The sequence below is a fragment of the Ammospiza nelsoni genome, chromosome 8 (assembly GCF_027579445.1).
Source record: "Ammospiza nelsoni isolate bAmmNel1 chromosome 8, bAmmNel1.pri, whole genome shotgun sequence".
NCBI lineage: Eukaryota > Metazoa > Chordata > Aves > Passeriformes > Passerellidae > Ammospiza > Ammospiza nelsoni.
Genome location: NC_080640.1, coordinates 27,501,512 through 27,522,876, shown reverse-complemented (window position 1 = coordinate 27,522,876; position 21,365 = coordinate 27,501,512). Strand labels below are relative to the sequence as shown.

Here is a 21,365-nt window from a genome sequence, read left to right as displayed (position 1 = left end):
CTGAGGCCCAGCCTCACATCATTGGCCATCTCCAGACAGAAAGGGAAAGGAAGATGTGGGGAGAAAAAAAAAGAAGGATCAAAATAGTGAGGCTAATAATGTAATTAATATTTCACTCTTTTCAGCAAACATGTACTCATCATTTCATATACGTCTGGTCTGAAACAGCATTGCAACAAAAGAGGATGGCCCTCAAAAGGGTGGTGTTTTCAGAATTTGACATCATCTAAAATTACACTGTGATGTGACAGATTACTCTTTTACAAAGGAAAAATTAAATTAATGATGGTTCTATTCCAAAAATTCACTAAAAATTAATGATTTCTTTACATTGCTTAACATATTTTTTTAAATCCTAAAATATAATCTAGTCCATAAGGAATGCAATTTCTCACTAGTGAGCCCAAAGCAAAGCAATGCTATCCTTTAGCAGACTGAATTACTCTATGGAGCATCAGGAGTAACAGATTGCTCCACACCCTCGTTCTTCACCATTCCTGTCTAGTCACATGCAAATCTCAAAAGTTTCCATTTTTTTCCTAATATGCCAGGAGGAGAAGAGAGAGTTGGCACAGGAGACAAAGAATTGCTTCTACAACCTGTTTGATGCCCAGGGTTAGCTGATTTACAAAGCCTCTCATCTCCACTCCAGCTATATGAAAGGTTTACAAAATCCATACTCCTGACTATTAGCCACAATTTTTGCAATTAAAAACCAAATTTTGGAAAGGTTTCTGTGCCTCTATTCAGGGCTGTATTTTGGAAACTGCCCAAGCTTTTATTTTGACATAAGACAAGGCATGACTAGCCAAATTATTAAAATAGCTCAGCATAATAAAAGTCTGGTCACCAGTTTCCCAAAAGATAATGCTTGCATATTTAATAATTCTGAAGAAACAGTGCTTGTTGAGTGAGTTTTTGTAGCTCTTTCTTATATATGTGCCTATAAATAAGGGTCTGGACTTATGGAAGATCATAACCAAGCGATTGGTTATTTTAAAAAAATATTTTCCACAGTATTGGTATCTGCGATACCTTAATATTTCATTAACATTGATTACAGATTATTTCAGGTATTATAAAATTATTTAAATTCAATTGATAAATAGGTTTATAAATTGCATGTTAATATCATTGCATGGTAAGGTCAATTTTCACCAAATAACCTCAATGCACATATTATTCCCCGTCTTCAGGTGCTTCAAAGCAACTGAAGTTTGACCCTATGCCACTAAAAGGAATGGAAATGTTTTGGTGCTCTGGGTGAGATTAGAATTCACCTCTTATTTAATTTTATGTACATGCTTAAATGCTTAGTCAGATCAACACCTAAGGCATTTTACAAACCACAAAAATGCAAAAGAAATTTGAGAAAAAGTCACATTTTATGCTTTTTATTATTTTAAACTTTTACTGATTTTGTTATTTTACACCCCCTTAAAAAAGTCAACTTTAAAATACCGCCAAAGGCTGAGATAAGACATACAAAAATTAGCTGTGTAAACATTGTGTGAAGAATCTAAAAGAATCTGACACATTAAGGCTCCACTTCAGTAAAATACATAAGCTCATGCCAAGCTCATGAGTAGCCACAGAAGTTCTCTGGGATAGGCAATGTAATGCAAATTAAGCAAGTACTTACACTCATCACCAAACTGAAACTTTAGACAGGTTATTTCTTTTTGATTCCCCTGCATGGCAACACTCATTTTTTAAGCTTATTTCTGTTGAATAATTTTCTTCCCCCCTAAGGTTCATGCCAGGTAAATTCAGATTATATCCCTAAGGATCCCATTAGCAGGGTTTTCTTACACGACAGAGAAAAATTAAACCAAACACAAAAATCCCTCCCTTGCAGGTAGGGAAATATGCTGGTACAAAACTCAGTTGCTTCACCACTGCTTTGGGTAGCAGAAGCCTGGGCCCAGTGCCATAAATCACAGGGATGATATGTCACTGTTAAACCCATTACAGCCTTGACCAAAATCTATGGTGATCAATAGCAGGGGTTGGGTGATTTCATTGGATGCTGGATGTGCACCCTGCCTGGAATTACAGAATATCTGCTTCACTACAGGCACCTCCAAAGAGAAAATCTTGTTTCTTCAGTCCCATAAAAAGCCAGCATGGAGATAGTTAAGATGCCCTTCCAGCTATTACCAGCCTCTGTACAAACTAATTTATAAATTATATAGGCCTCTTTTTTTTTTTTTTTTTTGACTGGTTCTTCCAGCTTATACTTTATCATCAAGCAACAGTAAACTTTGCATTCTGGGTTGACTGGCTCCTAACACCGCTTTGCTGATTTAAAAATGCGACTTAAATGAAGTTCCACAGCTTATTACATTCAAAGCTGGTTTGAAACTGAATTTCTAGATGGCATTAAAATGCATTATTTTGCCAATGTTTGCATGATTTATTTTCCCCAAACAAACCTTTATTTATTCTTAGAAAAGTAGAATACAATACAGCAGTACAAACAAATGATAATTTATATGCAACTGAGCAAAAAATGTACAAAGATTTCAGACATGTCATTAAAATACAGAAAAAAATAATTTAAAATAAAAACAAGATAAAATATAGAGAACATGCAATGAAGGGAAAATAAAACATTGGGTTGATGATCTCGTGTTTCCTTTCACTCTCAAAAGGAATCATCCTGGCACAAATCAAATTATCACATAAAAAGATAACACCACAAAGGAGACAAGGTAAATGAAGCAACAAGGAAAAAGACAAGGAAAGTGAAAATAATGGTGAAAGCAAGAGACTCTTTAATAATCAAAACCAACACTGCTGAAACCGTGCTGAAGATACAGAAGCCTCAATTGCCATGAAATAGTATCTGGCTGGAGAACTAAAGTGAGATGAACAAAATACAGATCACAATTTTTAGCAGTGACAAATTTGGATCCATTGGACTCATGGCTGCCAGATCCTATTTCCATTTGTAAGGTACACTGGGATTTCCTGCTCTTCTAATACCAGAAGAGAGCCTTAGTGGGTAACTTTCATGACTGCTAAACCTGGAAGAATGGTTTTCTGAGGTAGGCTGGGATTTGCACATCAGTGGACATGGAAAAAAGGGAGTTTAAGGCAGGTCACAAGAGGCTGCCCTGGCCAGAGATAGAGGGCTTTTTTCTTTCACCCTGTGCACTACCAAAATACTCATGACAATTTTTAGAATAATTCTGCTACCTCTCACTATCTCATAGATCTTGCAGAGTCTAGACTTTTTAAGATTCAAGACATTATTAAGCTTGGAGTAACAGGAAATAGGAATTATAAGGTGCTGTTACTAGTACACAAGACTGTTTCCACTCTGAACAGTACCTGAGACGCTGTTTCCTTTTAATAATTTAAAAATAAAGAAGATGGAAAAGTGAAAAGTCTATTGAATAAAATTATTTTGTAGAAGCATGAGAAAGGAAAGAAACCACAAACTAAGCTGTGATTGTTAATGAATTATAAATTTGACACAAGTTATGAGACAATGACTAGAAGCAACTCAGGAGGTGGAAAACTATGCTATGCCTTAACCAATAAAACCCCCAAATCTTCTTGCACTAGAGATTCCCAAACACACTGGGTCCACTCACATTGCTAGGAATAGCACACCTAGTTTGGAAAACCAGATTTTTGATTAATCATATATATTATCTGTGAAAAGAAAGAATCAAACTAAGAATTTATTGGGGTCATTCCAACATTGTCTTTCAAGAGCTATATCAAATATAAGTGAATCAACATCACCTCTTATGAGAGATGCAACAAGTGTCCGATACCAGAAAACAAAAAATCGTTCTGCGCAAGTGGTTAATTTTGTTTAACATGGGGTTGCCTGTTAATTTTTTAGTGAATAGTCCCATGAACAGTGAAAAATATGGGAATTAAACTTTCTTTCCATGAATAGTAGGATATTTTGTCTTTGCATATAAGTTCCCATTGTTTTGTAGCATATGGATGAACAAGGAATGCTTTCTTCATAGCTCTGATGAGATCTGAGAAGTAATAATCTTCAGAGAGTAGCACATCACACAAAGACACAGCTGATAAAGCACAGAGGGTGCTGGGGAGCCCATTGCAGGAAGCAGCCACGCTGGATCATAATGACAACAAAGATGTGAAAACTGCCTTTCATTCCTTCAAAGGGGATAAAGGATACCAACAATCTGATGATGTGGCAAAGCCCTTGGCTGTTAAATGATCCAAATTACATTCTGGCTTACTGATATTGTGAAATAAGTGCATAGGACTCACACAAAAGTTAAAGAAATCCAGAGGCAATTGTCAAAAGTTAACATTTATATGGTACCAGTTTTAATAACTTTATCTGATTGCCCAGTCATTTAAAAGGGATGTAAAAGTGACTGAACAAAGACTCCAGAATAAATATTAATTTTTCACAACTCCCTAATTTTCTGAAGCTTATCAAAGTCAAAAGATTAGGTATCAGTATTTCAGGCTGAGTAGCAGCTGTGTAAGTTCAAGATTTTAACACACAGAGATAGATGTATGAGCTGGCTAAATTTCACTGTGGGTATTTGATGGCTGGGTACCAACAACGAGTAGAGGGTGATGATAAATTCCAGAATATCTTTTTGGAAAAATATGATCTAGTGCAAGATTTTTCTGAGTTAGAAAGTAATAAGGCAATTTTAACATTACCAGATATTTTCCAGCTTGAAGAGATTGCAAACTGGAGCCCTAATAAAAGAATGTGGCATGGTGTTGCAGCAGTACATTTTTTCCTCATGCTGGAGCTAATCTTTCTTTTGTTAATCTGATCTGATAAGGATTGAATAGGGATAACATTAAGATTTGTACAGCACAACTCATTAGAAACATTTTTACAAATCTCCTTCAAATAGAATAAAAATATCTTGTGGCAACATCCTGAAAAAGATCAACCAAGCCTTTGCTCTTCTAGCAAGAAATTTCACTATTCCTTGAAAGATACAATTGTGAACCAGTGGCAACATGGAAAAATAAAGGTAATTTATCTTTCCTGGAGGTTTGTCTTAATGAATTGATATAGTGTATAGGGACATTACTATTTTTACATTTTTGTGAAGTTTAATTTCTTCATATGTAAAAAATGTAAAAAAAATATTCCAGTTGGAAGCAGTGTGGCCTTGACACAACTCTTCCTATGAAGCCCACAAATGTAGATCAGGTTAATATCAAGATCCAAGTTATGTTGTCAGGTTTCAAAAGACAGGCTTCTGTTTGTCTCATAGTTAATACTACATCCTGCACACTCAGTGTAATTAAGAGCTGTGATTTATACCATGCAGACATCTGAGTCCTTGGACATCAATGTATTGGCTCAGCCTAACCTCCACAAAAGCCTAAAGAATACTAAGTGGAAAAAGAAAAGACAACAAACTGGCAAAAAACATCACCTTAATGTCAGCTGGAAATGTTTCTCCAATGCCAAGGAAGGCAATGCTCATTTTTTTAGCCACAGACTTCACTGACCCCCAACATAAAAAAAAAAAAAAAGAGTCTCTAAAAAATGCTTTTTCTCTGTCTCCAGCAAGCTGCACACAACTCTGCCATAAATCTGCTGTAGTAGTTGTACATTCATTGTCCCAACATTTCTTTTTTGTGGAGTTGGCAATTGACATGATACAACCAACCAGGTGGGTCATGCCAAAGTGAGAATGCTACACAAGGGCTTCACAAGCCAAAACAACTCCTTGCTCAATTCTGGTTCCAGTATAATTTTTTTCCAAGCGATTTATAAAGCTCCCAACAGGGTGAGGGTCACAGAAGCCAAATGTTGCCACCTTCTCTTTGCCTCATTGGCAATATCCAAGTCTAATCTCAGACTGCCAAGAAAATCAGCCTTCTCTGTGACCCTCCACAAGCTCTGCTTCACAGAAGAAAGTAGCTGGGACACATCCCAGTTCCCACAATTTTTATGTGATATCACAACACTTGTGTTTTGCCAAAGCCTTCCCAAAAGCAGAAGAAAATCAGCAGCATGATTTGAGTTTGCAGCTCTTACTGAACTAATGACTTGGCTGGAGTACCAGTCGCAGCTAAGAGGCAGATTTTAATGTTCAGTGTATGCTACTCGTGCTGTAGCTCTGCCATTATAGCTCTTGCTGTAGAAATGCTGCTCAACACACAGTGCTAGAAATGAGCTATGCTGAACACACTCCTCCTGGAGATCAAACTCTCCTTGTGCTTTTTGTTCCCTATGCCAGGCTCCTGCCTCAAGCAGAGCAGTGCCCAGGACTCCACACCCCCCTCAGCCCTGGTTCCTGTCCTTACCATAGTTTTGAAACCTGGTTCTTTTAAACACATCAAAAACCTTCAACCTATATTCACCACCTCTTGTGAAACTTGGTTTCCTACCTCAATGCAGTAGCCATCAGATATCCCATCTCAATCCATCCTCACTGGTAGTACATAAATAAAATATGTCAGGCCACTAATCTACCAGGAAACGCGGCTACATTTGTTTGCTAGTTTAGTTGAATGAATGTTGTGGTCACTGTGACAAGAGCCCCAACCCCTGGTGTGCAGCAGGGCTGGAGCAATGTGGCCATTGGCCTAGGCAGAAGGTTCCCGAGGATCCTGCCTGTCCTGGCTCTGGGCAGCTGTCACCCTTCCCTCTGGCTGCTCTGATAACCCAAAGGTGCCTCTAGCTGCCTGCCTGGCCTTGCAGCCGGCTGTCCCTTGGATGGGACCCCTCATTCCAGCCCACCTTGCCTGGCACACCCTCCATACACCTTCCTCCAGCCAGCCCTGTGCCCTCTCACCTCCTCGTTCAGCCTTCACACCTGCTGTGCCAGGGCTCCTGCTGACTCTGCTCCCTCACTCCTGGCAGCCTCCCCATCACTGATCTTGCTGGAACCTGTCCATGCTCTGTTTAATTTGCCTCTAACCCAGCCTAGTTGTGCTCCAAGGGCAGCCCAGCCCCACAGACAGCAATCTCCCCAAGCACAGCTCTACCATAGAAGTAACTTCAGTTTACTTTAAAACAGAGATGGTTAAAAGCATTCTATGTTTGACAAACAAACTGCCAAAGAGCACTACACATGTACAAGAGCAACCTTCATCAAGAACACACTGGAGGGAAAGGGAGAAAAGCTGGGATTGGGTAGGCATAGATATGCAATAATCCTTCTTAGAGGTATTAAAAAAGAAAGGAAAGGGATGGGTGAAAAAAAGAATATATTTAAATTTGAGGAGACAGATTCTTTTCCAGCAATGGAAACTGAGCATTCAAAACTCCTTGCAATAAAAAAAAATATTTTTTTTCACCTTAGATATATGAAACTGCCTTTAAATCATATTCTCACCTCACTCTACAAAGGCAATTCCCTGAGTGTAGAGAGGAGAACACACCACACAGGATGGCCAGATAAGTGCTTGTGCACACAGCATGAGGACTCTTTGGGAAGCATCCCTGCCTGTGCCCTGCAGGATTTCACAGTGTGCAGTGAAACACTGCTGGGCTTTAGGCCTTCACAACACTGGCATGGGGGCACCTTTGGAGTTACAGTAGGAGCAACTTCTACAAGGCAGCAGGGCAAAATCATAGCATATGGAACTGCTTGTGTTGGAAGGGACCCAACTCCAACCCCTCTGCCAAGGGCAGGGACACCATCCACTAGACCACGTTGCCAATTTGCCAAACTTGCTTACAGGTGACAGGTATGTCAATTAGTCTGCTGCTCCTGCAACTTGAAAAAGAGAGATTAGAATTGGTGGGCTATGTAATATTTTCCAGCTGCAGTGTAGCTCACTGCTATTATTAGCTTGTAAAAAACATCTGTTCCAAGATGAAAGCACCTACAAATTCCTCAAGTGTCTTCAAAATTGCAAGAGGTTAGTTTGTTAAACATTTAAACTAGGTAAACAAATACAGGCTTCATGCAAGACAGATCTGAGAATAGACTGATTATTCTATTTTAGCATTGCTAACTTCTGGCTGCTGTGCATGGAAACTTCAAACCCAAGAACTTCTCAGGTATAATTTCCTAGATAAAACATGTTATATGAAGGTCAGCTTCCTCAGAGGCTCCTACTTTTAGAAATAAAACTGACTTCAAAAGTAAGGAAGCATTTAAACAGTGTCACGGCAATATGGCTTATTCAATTATTAACTAGCTGATTTATTTTTAATTGCTTGTGTACCTCTTCAAACTCAGCCTAGGTCAGCCATGAAGGAGAGCAGCTACCAGACGTCTGGCAGCTGCAGAGCCTGCACAGGATGGACTCAGATCTCCCAGCCAATGGATGGGGCTCAGGTCAGAGAAAACATCACCATGGATGGCACAGCTGGGTGCCTGTGACTGGCCTCCCCGCCACTCACAGCAGAGTGGCTGAGGGCGTGTTTCTGAACCACTCTCTTACCCCTAAAGGTGGTCTCTCCAGGTCAGGGCTGAGGCACATTGGTGGGGCAATGAGGGGAAGTTTGCACTGCTGCTGCCCATGCTGTATCTGCTCTACAAATAAATAGAGGACTTTAGTCTCCAGGGCTGTCAGTTTGGCACCTTCCATGTGCACAAAAGACACTTTTGTTTGTTTGTTTTTATTTTCTTAGAAACAACCACCCAAAACGTTATATGCAAAGCTTAGTATGGCAAATCAAAATAAATCAAATTTATTGCGTGAGAGCACCTAAAATCCCACAACTTCCACTTGCTCTCTCTTTCTTTTGTGTTCTCTACTTTTAATTGTGATAAGAATAAAAGTTATGGACCTCTTTCGGTGTTTCTTGATGACAACGGTTGCTGTTCCACCACAACTCCAATGCTGCCACCAAGCAAGCAAGAAGAAGGCCTATTGCTAAAATGCAGAAAACTCCTGCAAAACTGTGCAGCTTGAGTGCCTTCCCATCTGTCTGTGCATTGGTATGGCTATTCAGGTCACAGCGTCCCATCCGTGGCCACCACTTCTGCTTAAGAACATCCAAATCTCCACTTTCTTGCAACTCTAGGATCCTGCAGAAATTTTAAAAGACAAGTATTATTTGCAATGACTTTTTTACAGGTTTTTTTTTTTGTCTTTTCCTTATGCTTCAAAGCTCTTAAATCTATCATCCCATAATTCAAAACTCCAAACCCCTCCACCACCAGAGTGCTGAAACTCCCTTATACCAAGATTTCTTTCTACTCACAGCAGCAGGTAAACTCCACTGGGTAACTTTAAGGAAAAAAGAGACTGTCAAAAATTCCACTGCAATGTAAACAGCATTTCCAGGGGAAATCACCACATTCCAGTTAGTTATGCCTGGTCTGGCTACATTCAGCTGCAGCAGCTGGTCCCACTAGTGAAATGCTCAACCCACTCCACTGCTGCTCTCCTACAGTAATTCCAAAAATATGTGAGGCTAAACATGCACCACTTAGTACAAATCTGTTTAAGCAGCGACCAACTCATTTATTTTAGTAAATGTAGTTTATTCAAAAGGATTTTACTTCAATGCTGTTACTTAATGCCTGAATTACTGTGTTAACAGTTGCTAATTAATCATTGTTTTGTCTCTTGTGAAGTGTCCCGTCTCTGCATGAATGATTCATTTTGGATTTGGTTTGATAACTATTTTAGCTGTTTACTAACAATCTTTTCTCTTGAGGCAGCTTTGTCTCCAGTTGTGCAGCTGGAGTTTTGCTCCTTTTTATGAAGGAGAAGCAAGATGAGGCAATCTTGCTTCAGATCCCTGCCTGGAGCAGAGTATGGGCTCACCTTCTGCTAAGGGCACACATGCCTGCAAAGCTGTGTGTCTTCAGTTCAGGGCACACATTCTCATGGACAAGAGACACCCAGCTGGTAGCTCAGAGATCACTAAACAGCATAATTTTACAGTTTTCTGGTCTTGTCAGTCCCATGCAATTCCCTGCAATTCTTGTTGCCCTGCACCATCCTGAGTCCTGGACCAGTCCCTCCACCCTAAAGGATAAGGCAGGGCATTGCTGCTTGCTTCCTGCAGGGAGCAGTGCACTGCTTCAGAGCCTGCAGAACGTGGCATGAGCTCAGGATCTCTCCTCAATCTCTCCTCTACCTCTCACCGAGCTCTGAGGACATCAGTCCTGTGCCAGAGGCAGTGCTGGCTGAAGGTGTGAGGCCACACATCACCTCCAGTCCCCTCCTCCCAAACCTGATGCACATGGAGCAGGAGGAGCAGCAGCTTTGTTGGAGCCTGAACTCATAACCTCTCTGCTGTCATCTGTTCATTGTTCTTTATTAATTAAATGCCAAAATTAATGTGAACAGTCGCTGGCTATAGACAGAAATGCATTAAAATGAGCTTTGTTTCAGTTTACCTCTGGGAGAAAAGATCTCTGTAGGGACTTCCATGCTGGAGTGCTATCCCATATCCTTTGCTGCTGATGCTGTTTCCAATGACTGTCACAGAGCACTCATCATCTGTCAGTGCAGCATATTCCACCACTGTCACATCCCACAGGAAAGCATAATTTCCCTTTTTTGCCTGTAAATACAGCATGAACACAACACAGTCTAAACTAAACTGCATTTCTAGGTAGGACAAAACCTAAGCCAGCAAACAAATCCAAATCTTGTCACTATTCCTTGGTGATATTTCATTAGGTCACAGTTTATATGTAGACCTTCAACATAATACATTTCTAACAGTTTTCTCTCCCAGCAGGACCTCACCTACTTCAAACCTTGCTAAAATATCTTCCATTTTTTAGTATGCACATAGGATAGCTCAGCCATCTAGAAGTGTAGGTGAAGCTTATGTAACAGGTTATTAATTATAAATGAAAGCTATTGCTTTAGATGATGAAATTGGATGCATGTTTTGTAGGAAACATGGAATGTGACTGGTTCCATAGATTTAAGTGACAAGACTGGCATATTATGAGCATTAAGTGATGAGCATCACAGGTACCAAAATTGTAATTTTTCAGCTTTGCTCATATAAACATGTAAATAAACAAATTTGCCTTGCAAGTAAACACAGCTCTTCTGAGAGCCATGTTAGTTCAGTAACAAAAGGCACACACTGAGCTGAAAGTGTTTCCTCTTTTCTTCACAGGTAAGAAGGTTCACATGCATGTACTATTATTTCAGGTTTGGGATAAATATTGCTTTAACACATATCCATGCAGACATCCTTAAATATCAGCTTTAATTGGAACTGAAACCAAGGCCTGCACACAGTGTATATAATGAATGTAATTAACAAAAGATGTAAGAAAGATATCTGGATAGGGGTTCAGTAGAGTAAATTAAAATATCATTTTGTTGGTTAAAGTAACCATTGGTTGCCTAATATATTTAAGTAGCTGAAGTCCTGTATATATTTCTTTATGGGAATTGATTCACAAAGCTCCTCTAGCAAATGGCTGCAGCTCTGCCACAGAATTAGTTCATCCTTCCAATTCTTTTCTAAGCTCAGTTTTGAATTCACCTTAAGCTTGTAAGACTCCATCAGTTATTTCATTACACTGGATTCCTCAGTTGAGCAAATAAGATAATTTACTTCATCATAGTTTGACATAAACCATACCTTTCTGAAGTCCCTACAGTTGCTTACACATGACAATAAATCAAAGGGGTAAGGTACCTACTGGGAGGCAGAATTCAGGGAAGTAAAGATTAAAATTATGTTGCCTAGACTTTCTGTAAGGTACTTGCTGCAATCCACCTATTTTCCTTGATTCCCTTTTATCTGCATTGAGGCAATCAAAGATCCACAAATTCACTTGCTTCTAGGTTAAAACAGAGTAGAAATGTTATATCCTTTCTCTTTGGTAAGATGTGAAAGAGTCTGTACACTGAACCCTTGGAAAATATTTTTATTACTCGGCCACATTGTGTTCCATGGTAAATAATAATTCATATGATTTTGCCAGCTATTATAGGAAACTGTCAGCATTAAAAATATGTCCTCAGGAGATCAAAAGCAGCAGCACTTGTTACTGTACACAGAATTTACTCAAAATCCATGATATTAGAGAAGAAAAGTCCTGCCTGATGGATATACAGAAATCGGACACCCCAGAAAGATCTGGCCTAATTCACTATGTGAATTAGGTAAAATGCGTTTTACATTTCTCTGGGTACTTTTAAGTTGTTTGGTTGAATTTTTGTGTTCTTTTATTGTTGTTGCTTGGTTTGGTTTTTTGTTTGTTTTGTTTTGTTTTAGAGTTTTGGGGTTGAGGTTTTTTTGTTGTTGTTTTTGGGGTTCTTTTGGTGATTTGTTCAGTTTAAAGAGCTAAAGAGTATTTATCTTCTGTTCTCTCAGAACTGGTAAGCAAATCATCTTTTCACATTTACAATTTAGAAAAGAACACTGACAACACAATACATTCCTTATCTATCTCTTAGTAATACTTGAGGAATGCAATATTCCTCAAATATTCAACTTGCATTACAATGTGCTGACTAAAGAAAAGTCTACTTTTCACTCCTCAGCTTTCTGTATGTTATCTTATATACAAAGGCTTTGTACACTGACTTTCAATGCTGTACAGCAGATCTTTTGTAAAGGTCTACTTCTCTTGTGTTTGTAGTGCTGCTATCCTAAATCACATCCTGCAACTGCAAATGGTCAATAAACCAAGTCTGCCAGAACTCTTCACATCTATTTTACATATTTTTAATGGCATAAATCAGCCTATCCAATGTCATCACAACTGTAGAGCATTATTTCTCTGACAGCCCGATCATTTTAGCATAATCAGGAATCTGACTTTTGAACTCTTGGCTGTGTTTATGTCTCAACTCCCAGAACTCCTGGGTGCAAGGCTTTGTCCCCTCCCTCTCTGATTGCCAAAACCAGAATCTCCAAAGATCCCTTTTTCCTAAGGGAAGACTTAGTTCTTTCCAAACTTCTTCCACTTCTGAAATTTTCCTCCCTGAAGAGTGAAGACCTCATACTATTAGTGTGTGTTCATTGTGTGGAAAGTTTTCTTATAACAAAATGTTTAGTTGCTGTCTAAATTCAGCATCCTTCACTTCCCTATTAATATCTGTTGTGACAGCTAAGCAGTATCATTTGTTCAATTTAAGGAAAAGCTGTCAAACTTTGAAAAACATACGTACAAGATACATAAGTGCACACATACATGTGTGTCTGAAGTAGGCTGACTTTTTTATATACCTTCACTAGGCAAGGAGTAAAAGCCAAATAAAATCAAATTGACATTTATTTTCAATGAAAAATCAACGTCAAATTTTAAATGTAGTTTAAATTTTATTTTTAATGAAAAACTCCATGTCTTCATGGAGTCTTTAAGGGGCATGCCTGCCCTTTAACTTCCAGGCCATGAATGTAGGAAGAGTGCAAAAGGGCCTGTGCAAATGCCATCTGAATAAAAAATGACTGAAATAAACACAGAATAATGAGCTCAAATTTATACTTCAGTCTTCTCATTGTACTTCCTATTTTTCTCCTTTGTTATGGCCCTACTGTGACTCTTAGCATACAGGCATGCCTCAAAACAAACTAAAAATCACTTGGTTAAACTTTCAGAAACCTCTTTATCAGAAAGTCAGCCAAAGCAGCACCCATTTATTCCATCCAGGTAGAACAACTACTTTGGCTTACACCAAGGACACCAGATTTACCCTTGGTTTAAGAGATTTAAGAAAAAAAGAACCCCCTGGGCAAAACTTATACTAAAAAAATATATATTTATTCTTCACAATCCTAAAAAATTAAAAGGCTAAAGAAGATGGCTTCCTAGACAAGACAAGGGCCACAAAGAAAATAGTGCTCCAGGAAAGCAGTAAACAACCCCATAATGTCACTCTTCAGGGTGGATGGAGATAGAGGAATATTGTTCAAAGGGTCCTGGCTTACTGATGGTTAAACAATGTTGTTTCAAAGAAAGATGCTAAGAAATAACAGCATGATAAAAGATTGATTCCAGAGTAATCACTGATATATCTGTAATTTTTCTGAATTTTTTGAAGAAGCTATCATATTTAAGACAGAAGTGCCAGAATAACGCAAAATTCATCATTAATTTACTGCCAGAACAGAGTGTCAGTGTAGCTGATACCATTACATGGCTGATATACCACAGAAATATCAAAAAATGACCTTTACATTGGCATTACTGGAGTAGTTCAAAAAGATGGTTGGGTAACATTTATTATCTATATAAAAGTGCTTTAAGAGAAGCAACATAATTCTAATAAAAAAAAAAAAGAACACGCCATTTGACCCTGTTGAAATGTTTCAAGCATTAAAATAATTAAGGAACCACTACAGGATTCAATAGATTCAGGTTTAAGGAAGAATTTAGAATTTGCTTTTGCTTCAAAGGCTGATGGGTCAAGAAATGGAGAAATTTATGAAGCTCTATGAGAGCAATCACAATTCACAATATTAAATTCATTGGGGACAAAGTAGTTTTTAAAAAATCATACTAAATGAACTTTTAAGCTACTTCTACTCTCAAAATTAGAATGAAGAGAGAAGATCACTCTGATTTAATGCTCAGTGATCATTAAGGAAGCAAAAAAGAAAAGGAAAATCTCTTACTGTGCTATTGCCTAAATCAATGATGCATCTTCATTTTGTGCTCTACTTAGTTTTGATCACTTTTCATCAAATGTGATACACAGGAAAAAAAGAAACAATTCAGAGAAGTTTTGGCATTAAATTAATTGGACAGGGGAACAACCTCAACCAAAGTAGGGTGTTATAAAATTCAATAATGAGTTTAATTCTCCTATCTGTATATATTGCAGAAGCAGGATCACATGGGGATGATATTACTTCATTCTTTCAAAGCAAAAATGAGTGTTCCCAAAGGAAATAAAATCCACACTATGTTAGTGCAATCAGTAATTACCCTGATTGCCAGTGGATGTAAAGCAGAGCAATCACTAAGACTTTGGCTGTAGAAACTTTCCTGTGACAGCATTAGTCAATCCTCCTCTATGGTAGTCCCAGACAGCTCAAAGTGGCAAAAGAGCATTTTGTATGGACTGGTGGTTTGTGTGGTTTCTGCTCCTGTGCTCTGCAGAGGCATTGCTAAATAGGAGGAGACTTTCCATCCTCAATGATCACTTTCAATTATCGCGGGAATACAGCAAAAGCAACCTTCTCCCCACCACCCTCGGCTCTCAGGAGTCCTCCTGTCACTTATGTGACAGTGAAGTGCATTCCTGCCTTTTCTTGGCCCTCCCAGTGCTGCAAAAGCTGTGCCTTGCCCATGGGAGATGGTCACTGTGGCTGCAGGGAGACACTGCTGTGTCTGAAGAGACATCTCTGCCATGGCAACCACACGCCATGAAAGCTCACAGGACTTTGCCCCACTGCCATACCTTTGTTTTCAGACAGTCAAAGGGAGTAGGAAAACCTCCCTGAAATGGAGAAAGATAAATGGGATAGGAACAAACACTTGAAAGACCTGTCTGTGGCACAAATAACCAGCACTCCCTGTTTTGCACTGAGGTGGCATGGCTTTGTTTGTAACTGCAGCTGAACTGTGATACTGTCTGAAGATAATGGAAAGGAGAAGGAGGGAAGAAAGAATAGTAGTGATTTTTTTTCTTTTTTTGCATTGTGTCAGACAAGTCCTTGTTCAGAAAAATGTTTTATGAATCTTTTTATACTAGAGAGATTTAGAGCTCCCATTTCCTATGAAACACATTTGTAAGGCACATTTACATCTCTTTCATACAGCAGTATGTGTTTATAGATGGAAACTCTCATTTCCTTGGCTGACATCAATTCTCCTTTAAAAAAAACCCCAGAATTTCTAGCCATAATACTTGACATAGAAAACTTGTCTGTTTATTCAGAGTTCAATGAGCTAGGAAGACTGACACTTAAACTATAAACACAATAGTTTAGTTGACAATGTTATTAAATATTAAAGCCAATTTATGTAGGTGTCTAATCAAATAGCAGCCTCGGTCATCTTTGGGGACTGAAGTAAAATTTAGTTGTTGTTGACATTATTTGAATGAGCTGATCTAGTTATATAAAAATCACCCTACAACACTGAAATCAAACTTAGTATGAAAAGTTATTATCACATAGATAGGATGGAGCTGCCAGCTCCATACAGACAATATAATTGGTATTCTCAACTGTCTGCCAATCTACAGGTACATTTCTGGCTTAGCAAATGTAGCTATCATAAATGGCAGCATGCACTAGGCTTACAGAATAAGAGTATTTACAATTTCATGGATAAAGAGCATTCACTGCCATAAGAATGTTAGAAAAAAGAAAAGTAAAATACTGATTTTTTTTCTAAGTTAAACTGTTTTATTATTGGCTTAAATGCTAGGATACATAGAACAGTATTTAATGTCTCTATTTCTCCTCTAAATGCTACCAAAACATATCAAAAGAGGGCTCATTTTCATAAAATGTTGAGAAGATTAAGAAAAAAAAAAAGCTAACAATCACTGCAGACTTTGCTATTGCCAGAGCTCTACCTCATCCCCAAGTAAGGGAGGATTTTGGAGCTGAGGGCAGAGGGACTTGGGGAAGCTCATCTGAGGGATGGGCAGGGTGTACCCAAATTTTGACTGAATACTTGTGTGCTAAGACAAGAAGTGTCTGCATAAAGATTTTGTCCAAAAGTCGAGCAAATAATTGGAAACCTTTTGCTAAAGGAGTTTGACTTGGGAAATGGGATGGCTTGCATTACTTGTGTTCACCCCCTTCATGGCACTGTAAAAACAGTAAAATTTGGATACTGTCCCCCTGACTGTTCAGGAAAGGTTTCAAAAAATTCAAAAAATAAAAAGGAAATGCAAGCCAAAACCATTTTATCGTGCCCCATGTACAAAAGCATAAAGAACTAGTAAATTGCTGTTTCACTGACAAGAGTATCTCTGATCAAACATTCACTATGGTAATAAAAACTGTTAACTTGTTTTAGGGAAAAAAATCAATTGACAGATGAAGAGGACACTTTTCATTAAAGGAGCAGCACATCAAGGCTTTCAGCATGCATCCCTCTGTGTAATGTAGTGTACATGTTTGATGTAAGGTGCTGCCTGATTCTGTTGAGATTCAAGATGGGGAGCAGAGGGGAGGGGCAGGCTATGTGAGAGAGAGAGACAGAGTGGGCACTTGTAATGGCTAATACTCATTATCATAGGACTTAGAACAAAGTTGCAGCATCCTACGCTGTTATACATCAGTCCTTGAATCCCACATTAATTCTCTGTTCCACAAAAAAGGTGTAGCTTTATCTGAGAGAAACAACATTTTGGTAAAACACAGTGTCATGTGAATGCATTTTTCAAAGTCTGGAATAAACAAAGAAAAATCTTGCATAAAATTTCTGTTTCAAGAGTAATGAGTATGCATTCTGTGCATCCCTTAATTCTTACTCATGTTTCCAATCATGAACTCAGAAAAAAGAAAACAAACTCAAATAAGCAAAGGATGGGAGTCAGTACTGCATAATGTAAAGAATTACATCCAAAAAAGCAGCTCCCCAAAACTGAGATACCTTAGATCCAAAGGACTTACATACTGAAAACTTCTGCAGAGCTAAAGTACTTAAATTCAGAACAATGACACTGAAATACGATTCTTATCTGCCATCAAGGTACTAAAAGGAACTTTATATAGGAATTTAGGGGGGGTTTAAATGACTGTAATTTCTTTCCTATGACTTAGCATTAACAGCATAGAAACAACATTGATACAGAAATGAAATGAAAACCCCTGCGATCCAGTCTTACCTTCCTGATGCCTTCAGAAGGGTTTGATACACAATTATCTGCCCCATTATTCTTACTGATAGTCCTCCACAGTTCAGCAAATGTGTTATCCTGCTCCAAAGGGTTGGTCCCTTTTGCTTTAAAGTATTCATACACTGCTGAGTCCCTGACTGTGCCATAAGATATATCCATTTGTTTGGACAGATCCTGAAATGTTCTGAAATTGAAGCGATATTGAGAAATTAGTACTGTGTAGTACATTAGCGAGATTTCATTAATTAAATGGTTTCTTTCAATGCCTGTCACCATCAGAAAGCACCCTCACCAAATAACATTTCCATATTTCATTCCTCATCATAAAGGAAAGCCAAATAATTATTTAATTGTACTGAGCTCATAGGATTTTAACTACACTCAAGCTCTTTTTCACCCCAGTGAAGATTTTTTTGAGAGATAACATTCATGTTAAATATGCCACCAAGACTGCACAAGAATATAATGTGATAAAGACTTACCTGAACACAGGAAAACTCAGACTATAAATATAAACTTCCAGCCCCATCAACTTCACAGAAATACCTTGCAGAATTCAGTGGAATTAGTTTGCAGTTATACCAATGTTCCATTTCACTCCAAATCAATATGAGTGTTTTAAACAAACAAATAAAATCTTGCTTCCAATTTCCACTAAGTCTCTCTCACTTTCTCTTTTCACAGCCTCTAGTAAAACAGGCATTTTTCATTCACACAGAGGCCTAACTTTCATTTACTCATCATATACAACTCTGGAAGTGTAAATGGACCTCACCCTGAGTGGCTGTGAATGCACAATTTATTTTCAAATTGTACAGAATGTAATTCACTCCTGTTTTACAGCCTTTTCTGCACTGAAAGGCGTAAATCACTGCCTGCATCAAGGAAAACCAGCCCAAACTCCAAAACATTTAAGGTGACATCACTGCCATCAAAAGCAGGATCCTGGCTGGATTTTTTCCCTCTCTCAGAGGTTCATTCCCATTCCTGTGCCTTCTTCCTCTGCCCTCAAGTATCACCTCTATGCTGTGCCACCATCTGAGCATACAAACACACTTTGACCACTGATGACCACACCAGCAGGGACCAAACTGAAGCTCTTAAATAATGTTTTCTTTTCTTTAAAATGCTTTATAAATGTGTGGTTTCACCTATCAATAACACGCTTCTGATATAACCAACTAACATTGCTTGACATCAATTAAACTAAAGCAACCCTCCCTGCCTCACCCCATTTCTTTTTCCCAAAAACAATCTTCCAGAAACAAAAACTTCCTGATCAATAGATCTGAAAGGCCATCTTTCCCAAACCTCCAGCTCCTGGAGCCACAAAAGCAGAACATTTTGGCTTGCAGCTTGCGCAGATTTCTTCACAATGCTCCTGAGGAGCCTTCCCTTGGCCCACGAGCCAAAGCTGTTTGCCACAGTTGAAGACTTGTCATAGACAATATTTTTCTGCCACCCTCTTCGCTGTTTCAGTGGGGAGATGCCACTGCTGTCACCTCACATGCCTGTAAGATTCCCTGCTACACTATTTAAAGCATAGCAATCTGGGCATACACACAATGCCCCATAAAAACACACTGAGAGCTCTTCCTTCTTCTCCTCCACATCACCCCCAGGCCTCCCAGGTTTAGGTGCACAAGGTGCCCTTCTCTGGCACTCCTGCTGTGGGAGTCCTGCTGCAGCTCCAAGGGCTCCTCTCAGCACAGCCCTTGCCCCAAACTCTTTGAGCTCACAAGCTGCTTCAAACAGTTTAAGTGGTTTAAGTTCTTAAATTGTGTTAAGGACTTTTTATCATTTTAAGCTGTTAAGCAGCTTTAAGACTGTGTGAACAGCTTCTCTCTATATACATTGCACACTTGTGGATTTGGGCTAACTCTAGGAGTTCCACCAAACCCCAAACCTCCTGTTATTTCCCTAGCTCTGTATATGGCAACTGATAAAGTACAAAACAAACACCCCGGAGGTTGTTGGAAATTCAAAATACTAATGAAAAATGGGAGAACTTGTTCAGATTTTCTTTCTTTATTTAATGATCCTGAAATGCCTGTTCTGCTCCCCTAAATGTTTCCTGTACACATGGAACCATTTTTCCTCTAGTCTCGACCTACATGATTACATGCTGCATTTAGTTCTGCCTTTATTTTTTAAAGCAAGTTTCATCACATTCCAGGGAATTGCTTAAGCTCCAGGAATGGATGACTTGGCTGTTAAAAGAAACATATCTGCCTACAGGGCAAAAAAAGGTACTCAATATACAAAGGAAGGTCTTCCATGCAACCCTTTCCCACCAGATTTAGTGCAGAGATTTTGGTGTGTGTAGGAAAGCATGTTTGGTAGAAGCAGAGTAGCAAGAAGCACAGAAATATGTTTAACTAATATACTTTAACACAGGTGTCAACTGGTAACACCTTTACAAATACCTGCTCCTGATACCACTATTCCGTTTGAAAGTTTGAACGTGACAGTTTGGATAGTTTAAAAAATTAAACTTGCAATTTTAATATTATCAGTATTTTCTGTTTTCCTTTATTGCCATGGAAGCTTTTACTGAGAAATGTGTGTTTTGTTTTAGCTAAATTGCACTTTATTGACAATCAGTATTTTTATTTTAGCTAAATTACATTTTATTGACAATCAGTACTGCACAAAAGCACAGTACATGTTGCTTTACGAGCAGCACAGTTTGTTCAATTCTCTAAGCATCACAGGGCAGAGAGAGCAGATCTGGGGTTTAAATCAAGCGCTTGCAATAAACAGACAAGCATACAGGTGGCAGGGAGGGAAGGACAGAGTTGGCCTGGCTGTGAGAGTAAGGTAACCCCTTAGCTGGCAGCATTTCTTTGGAACAGAATATGTGGAGTACTATGTGTCCTAAGGATTTCTTTTGATGTTTTGGACCACTTAGCCAAAAAAAGCTATCTCAGAAATTATCCTAACAGGGAGTGGTTTCAGCCACAGTTCCTACTCTGTATAAAAAATATCTCTGCTATATTTCTGCACTGAAAGTGGAGGTGATGCTCGGCACATCCATGGCTAGAGAAGTGGTCAAAAGATTTCAGCATGGTGGGCATGGGCACATGCATAAACAATACTGGATGGAGATGAATTATCTCCTACTTTTTACAGGGTGAAGTAAGATTATCACAAGGGTAGGTTTTAAAAACTATTATTTTAAATCCCTCAAATTTGCCTTTGCCAGACAAAATCACTCACTGCTACTTTTCAGATGCTGGCTGTACCTTGCAGTTGTGTCATTCTCTAAAGGCAGCTGCTGTCATTGTTCTTAAGCTTTATTTGTGCAACCAGCTATCAGCTGGACCCATCTCCTTTAGCCACTCAAATTCTTGTCTCACTTTCCTATGGCAAAGATTTCATGCATTTAATATACAAAATTATTTGCAACAAAAATGTGCAGCATAACAAGATGCCCCATTAACCTCACCACCTCAGTTATTGGATCTCACAAGCCATTAAAGGCTCTTTGAAAGTGTGATTAAAGATAAAGTCAGTAAAGCAGAAAAAGCCAATGTCCCTCACTTACTGTTACAGGAGCACAACTTCAATTTGTACATAAATACATCCACTGTATGATTGCTATAATTGACAAGTACATGTAAACCAATTGATTTAAGTAAATGTATTTTCAGTCAATCTAAAGAAAAATGTTGTCTTTTAAACCTGTG

At 38.7% G+C, this 21,365-nt stretch overlaps 1 protein-coding gene across 1 annotated transcript in view; it reads right to left on the bottom strand.

Moving 5' to 3' along the window:
• The window catches only part of GRID1 (glutamate ionotropic receptor delta type subunit 1), a 480,002-nt gene that overhangs the window by 8,740 nt on the left and 449,897 nt on the right, over positions 1 to 21,365 (bottom strand). The window contains exons 13-16 of the mRNA XM_059477042.1: positions 17,665 to 17,860; positions 10,290 to 10,456; positions 8,726 to 8,966; positions 8,377 to 8,463 (exon numbers count right to left, since the gene is read on the bottom strand). Coding sequence (XP_059333025.1) covers positions 8,377 to 8,463; positions 8,726 to 8,966; positions 10,290 to 10,456; positions 17,665 to 17,860 — 691 coding nt within the window. The remainder of the gene's footprint in view (positions 1 to 8,376; positions 8,464 to 8,725; positions 8,967 to 10,289; positions 10,457 to 17,664; positions 17,861 to 21,365) is intronic.